At 37.4% G+C, this 17,427-nt stretch overlaps 1 protein-coding gene across 1 annotated transcript; it reads right to left on the bottom strand.

The window, feature by feature from the left end:
• Nucleotides 1-6,123: 6,123 nt before the first annotated feature.
• On the bottom strand, nt 6,124-17,260 carry LOC140137599 (uncharacterized). The gene is made up of 10 exons (XM_072159330.1): nt 17,177-17,260; nt 16,185-16,397; nt 15,294-15,388; nt 14,504-14,566; nt 13,211-13,299; nt 12,410-12,494; nt 11,425-11,994; nt 9,139-9,273; nt 7,461-7,548; nt 6,124-6,541 (listed from the first exon to the last, which is right to left on the bottom strand). Exons 1-10 carry the CDS (start codon nt 17,255-17,257, stop codon nt 6,335-6,337), a joined length of 1,626 nt encoding a protein of 541 aa, XP_072015431.1. The 5' UTR covers nt 17,258-17,260; the 3' UTR covers nt 6,124-6,334.
• Between the last annotated feature and the right edge of the window lie 167 nt (nt 17,261-17,427).

Genomic DNA, 17,427 nt, shown 5'->3' with positions numbered 1-17,427 from the left:
ATGAGGGCAGGGTTGCTAGACATAGCCCGTAATGATGCATTTATGATGGGCTTAGGATTATTTCCCATTGGAAATGTGATTTTATTCATTTCTTTGCGTTCAGACATACAAATTACATTAACACCAGTTTTCGTCTTTTAGCACAGATTTATGGACTTCTCACACCACGGATGGTTGCTAGATTGATCTTCAATTGTACAGTTAATGTGCATGGGGGTGCTGGGAAGAACATTTCACTGAAATAAGGATGTTAAGGATGATTTGAAGAGGGGAGGGCCAAACCTGAAACCTAAGCTGTTACAGCGGATTAGGCAATCAAAGCAGGTCATGGATGAATTTCTGCAAACTCGACCATGATGCAGAGATGTTCACAGGTTTTGGTCCCAGTTTAATTGGTAGACACAACAAACCAGATTGGTCATGTGCAATTGGTCAGATCGTAAATGAACTCAAACTTGAGTATTCCAGAAATTTGCTAAACCTGAGTACTCCAGAAATGTACTATTTAGGAAGTATTTTACCAATGCCAATGTGAATTGTATTTAGAGGACCTGTCGCTATTATCAAGAATAAGGTTGACAACACTGACATTGGCTCACTTGGTACTATTATGATACATGTTAGAATTAACAATTATTCATCAGAGTGACGATGATCTTCAATCATACAGTAAATGTGCATGGTGGTGCTGGGAAGAACATTTCACTGAACCTCTTCAATGAATTCCTGAATAAGGATGTCAATGAAGATTTGAAGAGGAGTGGGCCAAACCTGACACCTAAGCTGTTGCATCGGATTGGACAATCCAAGCAGGTCATGGATGAATTTCTCCGAACTCGACCATGATGCAGAGATGTTCACAGGTTCTGGTAGACACAACAAACCAGATTGTCAGGTGAAATTGGTCAGATCGTAAATGAGCCGTAATCCAGAAATTCACTATTTTAGGAAATACTTTATACCTATCCTGATGTGAATTGTATTATCAAGAATGAGGTTGACAACACTGACATAGACTAACTTATATGATATATGTTAGAATTAATAATTATTCAAATTATTCATTGGAGAGATGATAGTGCATGGTTTTTTATGCCTGCTTCTTTATCATTCTATGAAATATTGCCAATAATTACTTGCTACTAGATTATCATTGAAACATGCTTTGACAGTTACTTGTTTTTAACATAAATAGATTTAGGTACAGTGCAATAACCAGGGGGAACATGCAGCATTTGTTTATTAATATATTATTATTTATTTAAAAGATTCTCATCTGTATCATAAAACCTACAATGTATCATTAATTTATTCTCTATTGTATGGTGTTTTGCAGGTTTTCGTTATGGATCATAAATTGGCATTAGCAGCCCTGTATAGAGTTTGTAAGACAAACTTTGTGGGAACAGTCACGGACAGGGGAGGTTATAGAGGCAGGCAGGCTGAGGGAACTCCTAAATGTCTATAGAACTGACATAGGGACAGATGATAGTGATGTCCACCCTATCCACATTAATATGTAACACTAGTACAGCCAATATCCTGAAAATACCATTTTTATTCATGTTTTTACTTGAACGGTCATGGATCATCATAAATAGTCATGGAATATCATGGAAATTCCTGTAACAGGATTATAAGTTTGACTTTACAAATATGCAATTCCAAACATTTGGAAACCATTCCTGAAATGTCCTGAAACCTACTTATAACTGTTTACAAGATGGGTAGCTATTAAAGAGGATTACAAGGAGTTGTGAAAAGTTGTATTGTCACATGGTATTAGTGGTAATTGAGTTTACTTTAATCCAAGGAAAAGCTTCAATCATTCAATTCTATCTTAAGCATGAATGGTCACCAAATATGTCTCTTTTATAATGGCTTAATAGGATCAACTTTTTCTCCTTTTCACATCAAGTAAATGATGTTTGCATTTCAGTTAACCGCAAATAATTGCTATATCCACAAATCCTCTGACAGGACATTTCAGGAAAACATTTTGACAATCACAAGGGTTCTGAAATAAATGATCATGGTTTTTCCTTAATATTGTCATGTTTTTTCCTGATGGATATTCTCGCTAACGCCCAACATGGTTTTAGAAAGAGAAGGGGGTGTGACACTCAACTAGTCACAACAATCAGTGACATCGCAAATTCTTTTGAAAAAAATAAGCAAGTCGACGCTGTTTTACTTGACTTTTCAAAAGCGTTCGACCGTGTTCCGCATACTCGTCTGCTTAGGAAAATTCATCACTACGGTATAAGAGGGAAGGAACTTGGTTGGATAAATACTTTCCTTACCAAAAGGAAGCAACGTGTTACTCTTGATGGAAAATTATCCTCTGCTGTTGATGTCACGCCTAGTGTGCCCCAAGGCACCGTCATTGGTCCTCTGTGTTTCCTAATTTACATCAACAACATGCCTGAGTGTGTCTCAAATGGCACTAAGATCCGCCTTTTTGCGGACGACGCTCTCATTTATCGGGAAATAAATTCTGTTCAAGATACACAGATTTTCCAGAGTGACCTAGACAACTTATCCAATTGGGGCTCTGATTGGCTGATGTCTTTTAACACAGAAAAGTGTTACACCATGCATTTTACATATAAAAAGTTACCTTCCATCACCCCTTATAAGTTGTGTGGAAACACTCTTCAAGTGACACAAAGTCATCCTTATCTTGGTGTCACCTTTAGTAGTGACTTAAAATGGAACTCACACATCAGCAAAGTCACAAAAGGATGCAAAAAGGCTTTGGGTGTTATCCGACGAAATTTCAAATCATGTACCCCCGACGTAAAATCAAGACTTTACTTGTCCCTTGTCCAACCTAAATTGGAGTACGGCACCACCGCGTGGTACCCTAGCACCAAAAAGCTAAATACCAGCTCGACATGGTTCAACGGTCGGCCGCAAGAATGTGCCTTAACGACTACTCAAGAGACTCCAGTGTGACATCCATGATCTCTTCCCTTCAATGGACGGATTTGGAGACTAGACGGACAATAGTAAGACTCGCCATGATGTACAAAATCAACTGTGGCTTAGTGGACGCCGACTGGGAACCATACCTGACCCGACCAACACGACAACTGAAACGCACTCATCCATTTTCTTTTCTACAACCAAGAACCAGAACGACCATCTACTCAGACAGCTTGTTCCCCTGGACTGTTAAGCATTGGAATAATTTACCCCATCACACATTAGACGCTCCGAACTCAAAAATATTTAAATCAAGGCTCCGCGACCTTTTTGACGACACCGACACTACAAGTTAACTGCAGGTCATCTACCTCTGACGTGATGCGGGAACCCGCTTTGTTGGAGTATTGAACCAGAACCAGAACCAGAGTCAGTGGTAATCCAGTGTAGGGATCTTTCATGTCCTTTCAGGTAGATCCATGTAGATTCAGGAAATAAAATGGTATTTTCAAGATATTGGCTGTACTAGTGTAAGAGCTGTGTTGCCTCATTGAAGAAACTATGTGGAAAACCTGTTTTCAAATGGCAGCCACGTGAGAGTAATTGTAAAACTTGCAACCGGTTCGCTGTCAAAGGATGTAGGCCAGGGCACAGCAAAGCGTCTGCCAAAACTAGGCAAGAAAACCAAACGGCTGCCCACAATGCAAAAGAAGTAGCTTTCTGCATGTGACGCAATCCTGAAAGGCGGTAGCAGCCATCAGACAATAAGCTGATACAGATTGTGTCTGCTGTAGTCTGACCATTACAGCATCAAACATTATTCAATTACCAACTGAGGGTTCTGTGAGTTTTGCCTAAAAATGTATTTTTAATGTTTAATAAAAAAATATGTGTGCCTTCATTGAGCTGAATGCAGAAAATTATTAAATTGCCTACTCAAATTTGTGTGGGAAAATACATCGCCCCTGCACATACACACAACCTAGTGTCACGGTTCAAACAGCCATGCTCCACCACCAAATTAGGAAAGACATTATAACAGCTAAATGTCAAACTGTATGAGTGGTAAACAAACATAACCTCACATGACAGAAAAAAATAACTCATGAACTTGAAGTCAACAATAGCTCCACTACCAAGAGCTTACACAATGCTGTGAACAAAAACAAGCCACTTTGTAAAATTGGAACAATAGCATTATTACATGTATGTAACATGCCCACCTCCCTGTTCTCAAATTTCAAAAAAATTTAAAAAAAGTTTATCTGTATAAGTGTTGTGGAACTTATGGACCATCAGGCCACTTATTTCTCCCAAAAAATATGCGCATATATGGACGAAGCTGAAATCTCACGTAATCTTCCACTTCATGTTTTTCATAAAATAAAATTAAGGCATAAGTTCATTTCAATCAAATTTGGCTTATTATAGCGATAATAGCCTCCTTGCTGTGTCCTATTATGTTACAAATTTTCTTTTTTGTACACTTACTTATATCTAAAACTTTATAATTCAACACAAAATTTTAACTGTAAGTGTTTCAACTATTTACCAACGTGCTATTCCAGTTGAAATGCATATACCCCTATGAAAGACACATCCTGAATTTCAAATGGGGTTACCTGAATGGGCGACTCCATTTGAAATTAGGTGGTGTATGGATTTCAACTGAAATAACCCAATGATAAGAGTAAAGAGACTATAGAAAAAATATTGAATTTGTGTACATCGTGGAACTACGCTTCTTACTCCGCGACTAGTCATGCTAATACATGAGCATACAACGCTACTCTACGCGTCCATATATGCGAGGTTATCTGCGTACAACAGCTTGCTACGCACAGCCACGCAAAGAGTATGTTCCATGATGTACAGGAATTAAATAATAATAGTGTAAACACCTTCATCTTTTCCATAACAGTGGATAGGCCTCATTTGTTCCCGAGATCCCGTTTTTACTGCTGTATCATAGCTGATGGGTACGCACTACCCACTAATCTGAGACTGAATTAAAAAATACCATAATATTTGGCAAGGTCCTTCAGCAGTGTCTGACTGCTCTTCCTGATAATCATGTAAAAAGAACTAGGTCACAAGATGGTACGCACTACAGTGACATGATTCAATTAGCCAATCAAAATCCCACTTCCGTGTTTACACTGTAAAGTGTGTCAAATCATCAGATTGCTGAAGAACCTTGCCGAAACCTAGAATTTGTGTTTGTTTACTCTTTGTTGCAATGACTGAAATTTCTGAATGCAGCAGTAAACCAGCGTGCCCTCTGGTTAATTTTACACCTTCAAACATACAAACCATTTCAAAAGTTAGGTCTTGGTAATAGGAAAACTTCCTTTCCAGAAGGCACCATAGATAGAATAGTTTCTTTTTGCCTTGCAAAAGCGTCAACATTTTCCACCATTTTCTGTGATTCCTATATGAAGGCACCTGATGAATCGAACTTCCTTTTATGCACTTACCAATCACGGGCAGTGCGAAGTTGATGATTGTCAGATACAAACTTGTATTTTTATCTCTTATAATCTGAAATGCTCTCCAAATACCTGGGACAGATTCGCAAGGAGTTAACTCAACACGCTACTATTTTCCAAACCGACTGCAATTAGTCCACCTTAATCAAATCCTGTGTCCCAAAGCTTGTGAGAAATTGAAAACCTAATGTGGAACATGGTTTTATCAATTTATTAATTGTTTCATTTTTTTAATTTTTTTATGAGTCAGCACATGCTTTGGGACAAGCATATTGTGCGAAAGGTATCCAATGTATGTTGCAAATGTTGGAATAGTAGACAAATAAAGTTGCTACAAAATAATTCTTTTCTGTGTTGAAAACTTGGCCAACTTCTTGAAAACTTGAAATCAAATAGGAATTTTGAGTTTAATGTTTGCCTTTTTGTTAAAAAAAGTGAATCAAAGCGGATAACACGAACGATTTTACTAATGTGCGCAACAGCTTTGAGACTCGGGATTTAATTAAGGTGGCTTTACATGTACAGGTATATCTCTGAACATGAGACAAACAGTTTCAATATCCCCTCCAAAGGATGAAGCACTCTCATAGTTCATGTACTCAATCCTAAATGCACCATATAAGAGAGTTTAAACTACTTAATATATTATTGCACTTACAGATATCTTATTGCTATTCATTTCGGCAATAGAAACAAATTAGTCCGATCTTTCGATGCTTGGTCGATCCTTATTATTTATGAAATCAATTAATTTACTATTGTTAAGTGTTATAAAAAAGTTATTTGTGCCTGTAGTGATATCGCCGAATATATATTTAGCGTTAATGCTGATTAATTAGTTGATAGTTCATTAATAACAAGCATCGAAGCAGCATCAACGGTTGATCCAAAGATTGAACAAATTTGTTTCTGGTGCCTTAGCAAAATGTATGATTAGCTAGTGCCAACAGAGTCTGCTGACATTTCATATAAAAATCACTATCTACATGTTTGATGTACTCCTGTAGCTCTTGCAACTTTCCTGCAAACTGTGTCAGTCCATTGGCTAATGTCTGTTTGTTGGACTCAGTTGACATGAATTGATGAAATGATGAAGGCTGAAGTCCACTCCCCATAGGACTGATCTGTAGGAAAGGATGAGAAAACAAATACATGCTCAAATAAACCTGAAAAGTTTATCTTGCAAACAATTTAATACCTGAATAAAGAAACAATGCAAGTTTGTGAAACATGTTTTTGAGAAAACAAACAACTTCATATAATTTTGATCATTTTTCTTTGATGAATTTTTGGTTTTTGAGACATGTTATATGTGCAAATACACAATGTATTTTCCATGATCAGCTGGGTTTGTGTTACTTCACAGGTGGTCTTTAAAGATCCTGGACTTGTATGGGGCCATTTCTTGAATTACATGCTACAATCCGCGAAATTAATAGTTGGCACACTTGCACTAAATAATTGAAATGCGTGCCCCATCAAAATTAGAGAGGCGAGTGTAACATACATGCAGTATTATGTGAAGTACAGACTACCCCCTATATCTCACCCTTCCCCACTCCCCATCTTTCCATGTTGGAGGGTCTCACGGGCCTGTTGACAACATGGCTTGGTCCAACATTGAATTGGGGGAGCGGGGGCAGAGATATACCAAAAGACAGGTAAAAGTGTCATCTCACTTCTTAACTCCACCCACACACATGCACCAACCCCTCCACCACACAAAACCCAGCCAACCCCCATATATATATGTGTACATGGATTTGACCATTCTTAATGGGGCTTCCTGCCACACACAAACATGGGACTTTCCCACACTGAAAATAAGAACTTCCATACACACATAAATGATAGCCTTACCGGAATGAAAGCAACATTTTCTCTTGCCTTAATTTGCCCATAGAACAGGATTTTTGTTGCCGAAAGTTAATAAATTGCTTCTTCTTGTTTAAACCTTCATTATAGATAGATTGGATAATAGATAAATCTTATACAAAATGTCCTTATTCTAACTACAAACAAAGTAGAGATGATCTTTCTTACATTGCATTCTCTAGTGAAGACATCCAGTGCATCACATATACCATGGTAGCAACTTTCACTATCATCACCAATGCTACACTGTAACAACCTGCGCATGAAATCAAGAAGATGCAAAATAACTTCATCAAGATATTTTCTGTTTGAATCAGTCAAATAGGCTTGACTTGCGCTCAAGTTCAAGTTGTGTGATCCTAGCATCCTCTTTTTATGACATTATTCATTAGATATCCACGAAAAATGCTTATTCCCAAAATTTCATCCGATTCCGATTTTGCGTTTGTGAGTTCTGTATGATTTGTGTATTACACTGCTCCATACTGATAGGCCACTGTGTTGCAATTTTGTTCTGTTTACCAGAAGCTACAAAATGTACCAGAATGTAAATACAAACTTGACAATATTTTTGCTAAATGAATTAATCTGCAAGATTGTTTTGTACATAAACATTATATAGCCAGAGGTTTCCAGTAGTGGTATAAAAATCTCAACTTTTCTTTTTGAGAAAAGTGGGGCATGAGGCTGTGGATCACAAATTTGCCTTTTTAAGACAAGTTGCTGCACACACTCTTTAAAAGTTGAAGATTCTCTTCTCTTCTTCATTTGGAAATATGAACGAGTCCACATTATAACAATAATAATAAATAATAAACATTGGGCTATTCCAGTTGAAATCCATACACCCCTGATGGGAGACATGACCTTAATCTCCCACACAGTGGAAGTAAATTTCAAATAGAGTCAGGTAACCCCATTTGGAATTCACACTTCCTGTTTGGAAGATAAAGTTTATGTCTTCCATAGGGGGTGTATGGATTTCAACTGACATAGCCCATTTCCCTGTATCAGGATAATTGTAAACAATTATCTATGACCCACGTACACTGTGGCAAAATAATACCAAGGTTTTGGGAGGTTATAACAAACATGCGATTCTCAAGCACAAAATCCAAGCATCATGGCACGATGACCAGGAAGAAGCCCTGCTTGGAGTCAGCAGGGCAAATCCTTCAGAAGGTTTAGGCTATTACAAATTGTAAATACTTGAGACGCAAAGGGAAATGTAGCAGGGTTTTAACAACTGGACTTAACTTTAGTCACAAAAGTAGAGTTCGGTTGAGGTGGATTTTGTTTGAACAGGGAGCTATATTGTAATCATCCAAGAGTTAAAACACACTCCTATAATTGACCTTTTCGGTAAATATAAGCCTTTGGGAGTATACCCAAGATGTCATAATTTGACGTCAGTACACGTCAGGCCGATGCACACATTGTTTAGCGAACATCATTACTGCGCATTGCAAATGACGACATCTCAGGTGTACTCGCAAAGGCTTGTGGAATTGAAGACCGAATTAAAGACTAGTTGTCGTCTGACGCCAGACCAAAGGCATGGTGTGATTGATTGCTTACCTGCGCAGTACAGCATTTTTGTTTGGTTGACAGAACATCATACGCAAACTAGTTTTTAATTCGGTCTTCAATTATGCATGTATTCTGGTATGCATATATTTTTGTTTAAAAGTAGCTCCCAGTCATGTTATACAAAAGTCTAACCCGAAGCTATTTCGTAGTAACCGGAGGGCAAATAGAGCCCGATTGCCTGCTTATTTTTTCCCTTGTTTGGATGGTATAATGTGGTGTGCAGGGAAACTGGTAATATATAAACTATATATCTTACTTTGCCATGCCAATGATAATTGGAAGTAGAAGATAGCAGAGAAATAGAAGACTCCTTTCAATAATATATCTGTCTCTGGATGATTGACTTGTATTGGACATGCTATTCTCAGCTGCAGCACTGATTAATGATGAACTGGTGATGGGAAAAAAGAAAACAAACTTGTCAATTTCAGGAATTTTTTTACTTTAATTTGCTTTTTTAAGTTTTTAAAGTGTAGTAATGCCTCTATATATCTACCTCCAGTCAGCTGCAGTAGCTTTGAAGTTCAGCGTGTTCTGTATTAGCTTAAAATTACTTGGTGTGTGTATACTTTAATGTGCGCGATCAAAGTAACGCATATGTACACACAAGAAACAACGCTCAGCCAACGCAGCACACGCTGAACTTCAAAGCTAGTGCCACTGACTGGAAGTAGATATATAGACAATGGGCAATTCCAATTGAAATCCATACACCCTCTATGGAAGACATGAGCTTAACCTTCCACACAGCGAGTGTGAATTTCTGGCATGTAAATATGATTTCAAATGGGGTTACCTAAATGGGTGACTCCATTTGAAATTCACTCTCCATATGTGGAAGATTCAAGTCAGGTCTTCCATAGAGGGTGTATGGACTTCAACTGGAATAGCCCAATGCAGTTTCTCACCAAAGTTTAATCCAGTCTCCAAAAATATTATGAAAAAAGTCAGAATTTGCCATATTTGTGTGTCACACATAATGGCAAAAATAGTGAACCTCCAGACAATTTTGTCCTGTCTAACGACGCTGTGTTCTGCATGTAGCCCTTTTTATTGCACCCAATGTGCTACATACACAAAACATTTACTATGCTCAAGATTAAGATGCCAATTACCATTTGATTTTGGGTGGAGGCACATTATTTTGGTCTCCATGGGTTATGACCCAATTTGTGGATTTCCCGTAGTGATATGCATGCTGCTTTTCTCAGTCCCGACTCTTAAAATCTCATCTATTTTAGAGAATGTAACACTATAATAAAGTTAAGAGTTACAGATACTGATGTCACCTGTCAATCAAACTTGTCATGATATTGAAATATCTGAATGTGCCAGAAAAAAAGTGTGCCTTATGGTTAGTTTTGCACCTTCAAACATACAAACTGTCTCAAAGGTTAAGTTAGGTCTCAATAAGGCCAAAAGAAAAAAAGTTTGTCTCAAATCTCACAAGTGGTTTGAAATTTTTTTTTTTTTTTTTTATTACCGACTTTATTTCATGGTATTTTGAGAAAAAAAGTCTGATTTTCGCCCAATTTTTCTGGAAAAAACTAAAAAAAATTTTTTTTTAAATAAAAAAAAATTCTGCATTTCTTTTTTTTTTAAGCTTTGAGACAAACCTTTTTTTTTTTTTTTTGGCCTAATAGGAAATTTTCTTCCCAGAAAACACCATGTCAACGTTGCCATAGAAAAGTTGCTTTTATCAGTGTACATGTAAAAGTACCAACATCATTCCCCATTTTCTGCCATCCCTTTCATCCGCAGAATTGGCACCAGATAAATCAACCTTTTACGTACTTCTAACCAATCACAGGCTGTGGTGAGTTTGACTGACAGGATCATCAAACATGATCTAGTTTCTTTATCTCCAACTCCTACTATAATTATGATTTGCTAACAACACATTACAAAGACAGGTGTCAAGGACACAATGTCATATTTTGTCAATTGCAGTAGCCATGCATTTTCCTCAAAGAGTCCATCCACTAGATTTCCTAACAGAAAGTTCCTTGATCATGTGCGAAATTAATGCAGAAAGCCAAATTACAATATGGGTTCGTCAAAATGAGGACTACTATAATTACAATATGGGTTCGTCAAAATGAGGACATTTTACAGGCAATTCATGATGTGGATCAGATACACCACTGCTCTCAATTCATTCTCAGTGGCATCAGGATAATTTTTAGGGAGGGCAAAAAATGCCTCATATTTTTTTGTCCCATATGGTGAAATTTTGCTGCATTCCTATTTTGATAAGGGGGATGGGGGAGGAGAAATTCCTACATGCCCCAACCGGTGCATAAAGCTGGTGGTCCTGTGTACAGGAAAAGTCAAATCCTGTGCACAGGAAGAGTCAAATCCTGTGCACGTTAAGTGTCAGAGCTATTCGAAAAGAGAAGGGGGACCATCCCCGGTTCTGATATCTGTATAATCTCTTCCTCTAAGTTCCAGAGGACTTCCAGTTTAGCTCAAATGAGCTGCTATAGGAAGTATAAGAAAGGAAAGGAAAGGTGCCATCATTGTGTATGTTTGTATAAATTACCTCTTTTCAAATACTGTTTCTCCTACGGCCTGAAACACTTGCATAACAGACGCTGTGGCATCATTGTCAGATAACGCTGATGGCACACAAATTTCTTCAGAAACCATTTCCACATCTCCATCATCAGTGCACATGCTCAATCTTTCTCCAGCACCACTGCCACTAATCTCATCACTTTGTGTCTGTTCCAAAGTCCTTTGATTTGTTTGAGATATTACTTGTCTTATTGTGGTGGTCACAGTAGATCCCACCAGTTGTTGGGGCATATTTGAAATTGATGATGTGGTTGTAGATCCCACCATTTGTGAGGGCATTTTTGAAGTTGATATTGTGGTCATAGGTCCCACCATTTGTGGGGGCATTTTATTAGAAGTTGATGTTCTGCAGGGAGATGAAGTCCTATTGGGTACAAATTCTATTTTCTGTACTGCATTGTTCTGTTGTCTTGTAGTAGTACTGGTACCAGAGGTTGAAGATTGACTACCGTCAACAAGTTTGGATGTGTGTTTATTGCACTTTTCTAGCAGCGAGGCTAGAGTAATGGCTGATTGTTGTAGGATGTCATTCGTTCTGAAATAATGAAAATTACAATAAAATATTTTCCATGTTATTATGGTGTTGGTATGATAAGCACCATGACAAGCCTGGTGTGATAATCTACTCATAATTGAATACCTGAGGGGAAGAAGGGCCCAACTCCATCAACACTTTTTTTAAGACATTAACAAAAAACACAGACTGTTTTCATCTTGAGGGGACCTTTAGTACTGGTACATGAACATACATTATAACATACATGTGAAATAATATATGTTGCAATGTAAATGGTACAAGTCTTTAAAAATATGATACACTCATTTTTTTTAAATGGAACTGGGCCCTTCTTCCACTCAGGTATTCAACTGATATTTCATAAATAATAAGGATCGACCAAGCATCAATAGATCAAACACATTTGTCTTCATTGCTTTCAAGGTGCACTTACTTGTCATGTCCATGTAGATGCTTGATCAACTCATGACTACTGAACAACAGGTGGCTCACTTCTTCTACAGCCACTCCACCATACCCTGCACAAAAGTGTAGAAATAGTACAAATGTGAAGATGGATTGTTTTATATCATTTTTCCTTGCTCTTATCTTCAGTGATACACTTTATTTTCAAACATATTATGCTTGTTTGCTTTTAGAGGTAAATTTCTTTGTAACATGCATTAATCTCATCAATTAGTACATGCAGCAATCCAAGAATAGTTTTAATTACACCTTCTAAAGTACTCTGGTACCATGCAATTTTGGTGCTTCAGCAGTGGTGGCGCCAGGATTTTTTTTTCGGGGAGGGGGGGGGGGGATCGGGAATCCCCTACCTCCTCCTCCACCCACATTTCTTAGGTCAAAATATGTGGTTAAAGATTTTTGAAAGGTTGTGAAGAGCAATTTATATACCATCAACAAGAGCTGATTATATGTGATGCGTTCAAGCAAAATGAGTCGGAACTCGTAAATATTAAATTTTCAGTTTGTTATAGGATAGTAAAAAGCATTCACAAAGCTGCATTTTGCAGAAAACTCCACTGAAATTGAACAACCAGTTCCTAAGATATGAGCAATTAAAGATTTTCCAAAACAAAAAGAAACAAAAGGAAATATTTCCTTTGTTTGGCTATATCTCAAAATCAATATTTCTGAGTTCCGACTGATTTTGCTTGATCGCATCACATATGTCCCCCACATTTGAAAGTAATGCCAGTGATTTACTCATCAAAACAATCTTGTAATTTTTTACCTTTTCTTGCAGTGAAATGTTCTTTGATCTCTTTGAAATAACTTTGATCAACTTTGTTTAGAAACATCCCAAATATTGCAATCCAGTGCCTGCAAACAGAAAATAGTGATTTGTTTAAAATTTAGTTCGGAACTCTACACACTTGCATAATACGGAAAGCTTTAGGTACACAAAATCACATCACCATGTTCAGTAAAATCATTTGGTTATGAAATTCTATATTTGATAAAAGTAAACTGATAAATTTCTATTCTCAAGAAAGATAAGAGTTTTGAATGCATGTAATACAATATCAGTACCAGAAAAAAAGTTAACTTTTGAATAAAAATCAATTGTCCTTTGCTTTTGTCATCAATGTGCTCCTTGATATATATAAAATAAAGAATCACAATTATATCCACTTCTAATAAGTCTTTCTTATTTGTATTGAGTAAAGTGTTTAATCTAGGCAAGTCTGGATACTACTATCCCAAATGGGAGCCAATTTAGGGCTCCACCAGAACATTGTAACCATGTCCTTGTCAAACCTAAGAGAACGTACTCCGCCATGTTTTTGCATCACTCATAGCGAACCTCCAGAATATTTCACCATGTGCCCATCAAACTTCGATTTGACATGCGTGCTTGTTTGCATTGCTTGAGTAGTGCGTTGTGCTGATAACACAAGCAAACCCTTATAATGCTTAAGTATAGTAGTAAATAAATTGGCATGATGCATTACATACGTGACGAGTCGCAACGAAAGGTACCTCTTGTCGGTTCCTACACATATCTCATTTTGGTAGTGCCAGTCAAAGACCTTTTAAAGTTGAAGTTTTCTATAATCCTATTGTTGGCGAGGATAATAGAATAGCGAGGATCTATAGGACTGTTATATTGCTTTATTTGCATCAGATAAACCCTGCTCAAGTGGTGGACAACAAAGCATTGCAATTTGTATAGGTGCACATATTAGCCAACTGTTAACAATGGGAGGACATTCCTGAACCCTTGTTGACTTGGGGATGATTTGAACTGACCGCCAATTATGATGGTCTGATATTTATTGATTTTGTTCAAGTAAGACAAGAGCTACCTTTTGTTGTGACTTGTCATGTATGCATATCAAAAACATGGAGGCACTGAAAAACTAAGTTTGCTATTATTACCAAATATGGATAGTCGGATATGCACTATTTTCCTCATCCCGACAAACATTTAGGCAATTTAAAACAGACATCTCATGTTGATGCAGCCCCCAGAGTATAATTTAATAACTACCCTAATTACAAAGAATGACTTATATACACCTACTTGTCATAACATCGGAGTAAGTCTTGAAATGTCCATGGTGGCTTCTTAACAACAATGAATAACCTGTGGAAAGGAATGGTACAGACTATGCATAAGCAAATTAAAAAGCATGTTGCAAATGGACCAACAACTGGCCTTTGATAATTGCGTGTCATGCATTGATATTTGTCAATGCATTGGTGCACAACATAACTTCAAACATTTACACGCCTGGATTCATGTGTACCAAAGCAGTAGTGGCTAGTTTGATTTGTCTGTAGGTCTGCCACAAATGTGCTTTTTGTCATAATGTTGATGTATGAGGCTAATGGGTGATATGATTTTTCTGAAGCAGTTTTGTATTTTTCATTGTTCTGTAAAAATAGACCTGCAACAGAACCATAACCTAGTCATTAACCTTTAACCCTAACTTCCCCGGTGTTTTAGAAGCTCTACCTGTTGCCTGAGTGGCCAACCCCTGAAAGGAAGATATCCAGTCTATAGGGTTTTGTAGGAATGAGGGTTAGGGTTAGTAAGCAAAAATTAAGATATTTATACTCAATTTATAGCACATTTGATTATAACTGGTTTTGAAATGGGTTGCACTTTCACAAGTTCTGATTTAAAAGGTCAAATGCACATGACGTTTTTCCTGCCAGGACTAGTGATACCACAACGCAAATGAATATGTCATACAAGCAAACAAGATGACTTGTTTGTCGCTAAATTCATTCTAAAATCCAGTAGATATGAACTTTTATTAATCATTGTATTGATTCTTGTAATCTCATTTACAATACACCTTATTTACCACTGCTCATCAAATGCACTTTTCATTTCCCTCTCCAAGGCTGCAGACAGTCCCTGCGTCAAAGACTTTTTCATTTCACACAAAATGTCATCAGCCTAGATAGGATCGAACAGAAAGGACAGATATGGTTCAATTGTTTGTTAAACAAAGCATTGCCATTAATGCCTCATTAGGACTTGCTGATACATGTAGGTAAAAGGCAAGGTAAAAGGTTGTGCAGGAGCAATGCTCATGTAGCGCAGTGCCAATCTCTTTTACCTTGGCGTTTGGGCCAGCCTCCTCTGTATAGACCTTTTCAGTAGGGCTTTTTGCGAAAAACAACAATCATACACGACCACAGTAATCAAAAACAACCAATCACACACTGGTGTCAGAGCGTATGTGTGGCATGATATGATTGTTCACACCAATCACATTGCTCTACTTGACGCAGCATGATCTAATAATAGTACGCATTTAAATACCATAAATTGATTGGTTAAATATGTTTCAAGTTGTCACACAGCATCTTTCTGACGTAATTTCCGAAGATTTCCGATCAGCTACTGAAAAAGGTCTATTATAATCATCTTGTGGGTGAGGGGGGGTTGTCACTACTCCCACCCAACGAGTCTGCTTTACCTTCCCAGCACTATATGCTGGTACCTATTGGTACATCTGGGTGGAGAGAGTTAATACAGTTAGTCTTTTCTACATGCACAACACAATGGCGCCACCAGGGTTCAAACCTGCAATCTTCCCATTTTGAGTCAAAGCATGCACCGCTATATATACACCATGGTGCTCTAGCTCTTGCTGATAGAGTGTAACTTGTACCGCAAGACTAAATTATAACTAAAGTTGTACTTTTCAGCCAAACAAGCAAGCTCAATTTTAGTTCTCAATACTTACAAAATCATGCTCTTCATGTTCTGTTGGCTTTATAACAGCAGGCACTATTGGTTTTGGTTTAGCATCTTTGGTTGGTTGCTTAGCTTGTGTTACAGATTGCACTTTAATAGGTTGGTCCATTCTTGATGATATACTATCTACAGTTGCCTTAGTACTGATTGTTGATTTGCTTTGTTTTGTTGTACCTAATCTATTCAATCCTAACACTAGATCCTGTGGGTATGGTGAAAAGCAAACAAACATGGAATTCATTAGCAAGATATTTTACTAGACTGGAACAGAAACAATTTTATACAATTGCACTGTTGTTTAAAACTACCAACTAAAAAGGGCAATGACATATTATTTCCTACAATACATTAATAAGCTACCAAAGTTATGACTGATTTGACCAGAGTGTCTAGAAAATGAGTTGAACCACTTTTGCCAAATTTCATTTGTGCATATCAAAATTGTTGTACCATGTAAATTGATTGCTATGGTTATCATGCAGTGCACATGAAAGAGAACAAAATTCAAAAGTTGTGCCTCAACTATTATACATATCTCTGTGAATTGCACTCATGTACAAATTTTATACACACACAGGTTTGTAGCTAGGATATTTTTAGTGCTGGGTGGCATTTGATGAAAATCTTGCATATTTGACATTTTGTTGTCAAAATTGATCTAATTGACCTAATTCAATAAATTTGTGCAAATTTGACCTCTTGAGTGGTGGGCTCCAGCGCTAAAATTGCAGCCAAGTGGGCTCTGCCCCCCACCACCGCCCACTGTAGCTATACAACCCTGTACACACACCATGGATAATACTTGAGGCATACACAACGGGAAAAAGAGGTGACGGATTATACACAACAGGGAAAAGACAGATTATATTTGGTGACAGATTAATATTTGGTGGTTCATGAACATTTCCAACTTAAAACAATATAAAACTGCATTTCATTCAGAAATTTACACAACAATAAAACACTTTTTCTGTAACTGACCTGTTTTGTGAAGGCACTGACTCTACTGACCATAGCTTTGGTGCATAGATTTACATCATTGCTGAACAGTACAGTTGTCATTCCTTCACCTGAATAAAAGAAATACAAGGTGTTAATTTTCGGGAAAGTAGTAAAAACTACTGGTCCCTCGGTATTAGCTGATTTTTAATACACTAGCCTGTACTTCCCTCCACTGGTGTGTCGTGAAATAGTCAAAATCGGTCAACACTTTGAGACCAGTAGTTTTCACT

This window comes from Amphiura filiformis, chromosome 17, assembly GCF_039555335.1.
Source record: "Amphiura filiformis chromosome 17, Afil_fr2py, whole genome shotgun sequence".
Taxonomy (NCBI): Eukaryota; Metazoa; Echinodermata; class Ophiuroidea; order Amphilepidida; family Amphiuridae; genus Amphiura; species Amphiura filiformis.
The sequence above is the reverse complement of the archived record's forward strand: the minus strand, read 5'-3'. Positions and strand labels throughout refer to the sequence as shown.

Coding starts and splice junctions, on each gene's coding strand:
- LOC140137599 (XM_072159330.1), bottom strand. CDS start 17,257: ATGACAACTGTACTGTTCAGCAATGATGTAAATCTATGCACCAAAGCT. Junction 12,495..13,210: donor ACATTTCACTGCAAGAAAAG/GTAAAAAATTAC, acceptor ACTTTTGTGCAG/GGTATGGTGGAGTGGCTGTA. Junction 7,549..9,138: donor ATTATCATTGGCATGGCAAA/GTAAGATATATA, acceptor TTTCATGCGCAG/GTTGTTACAGTGTAGCATTG.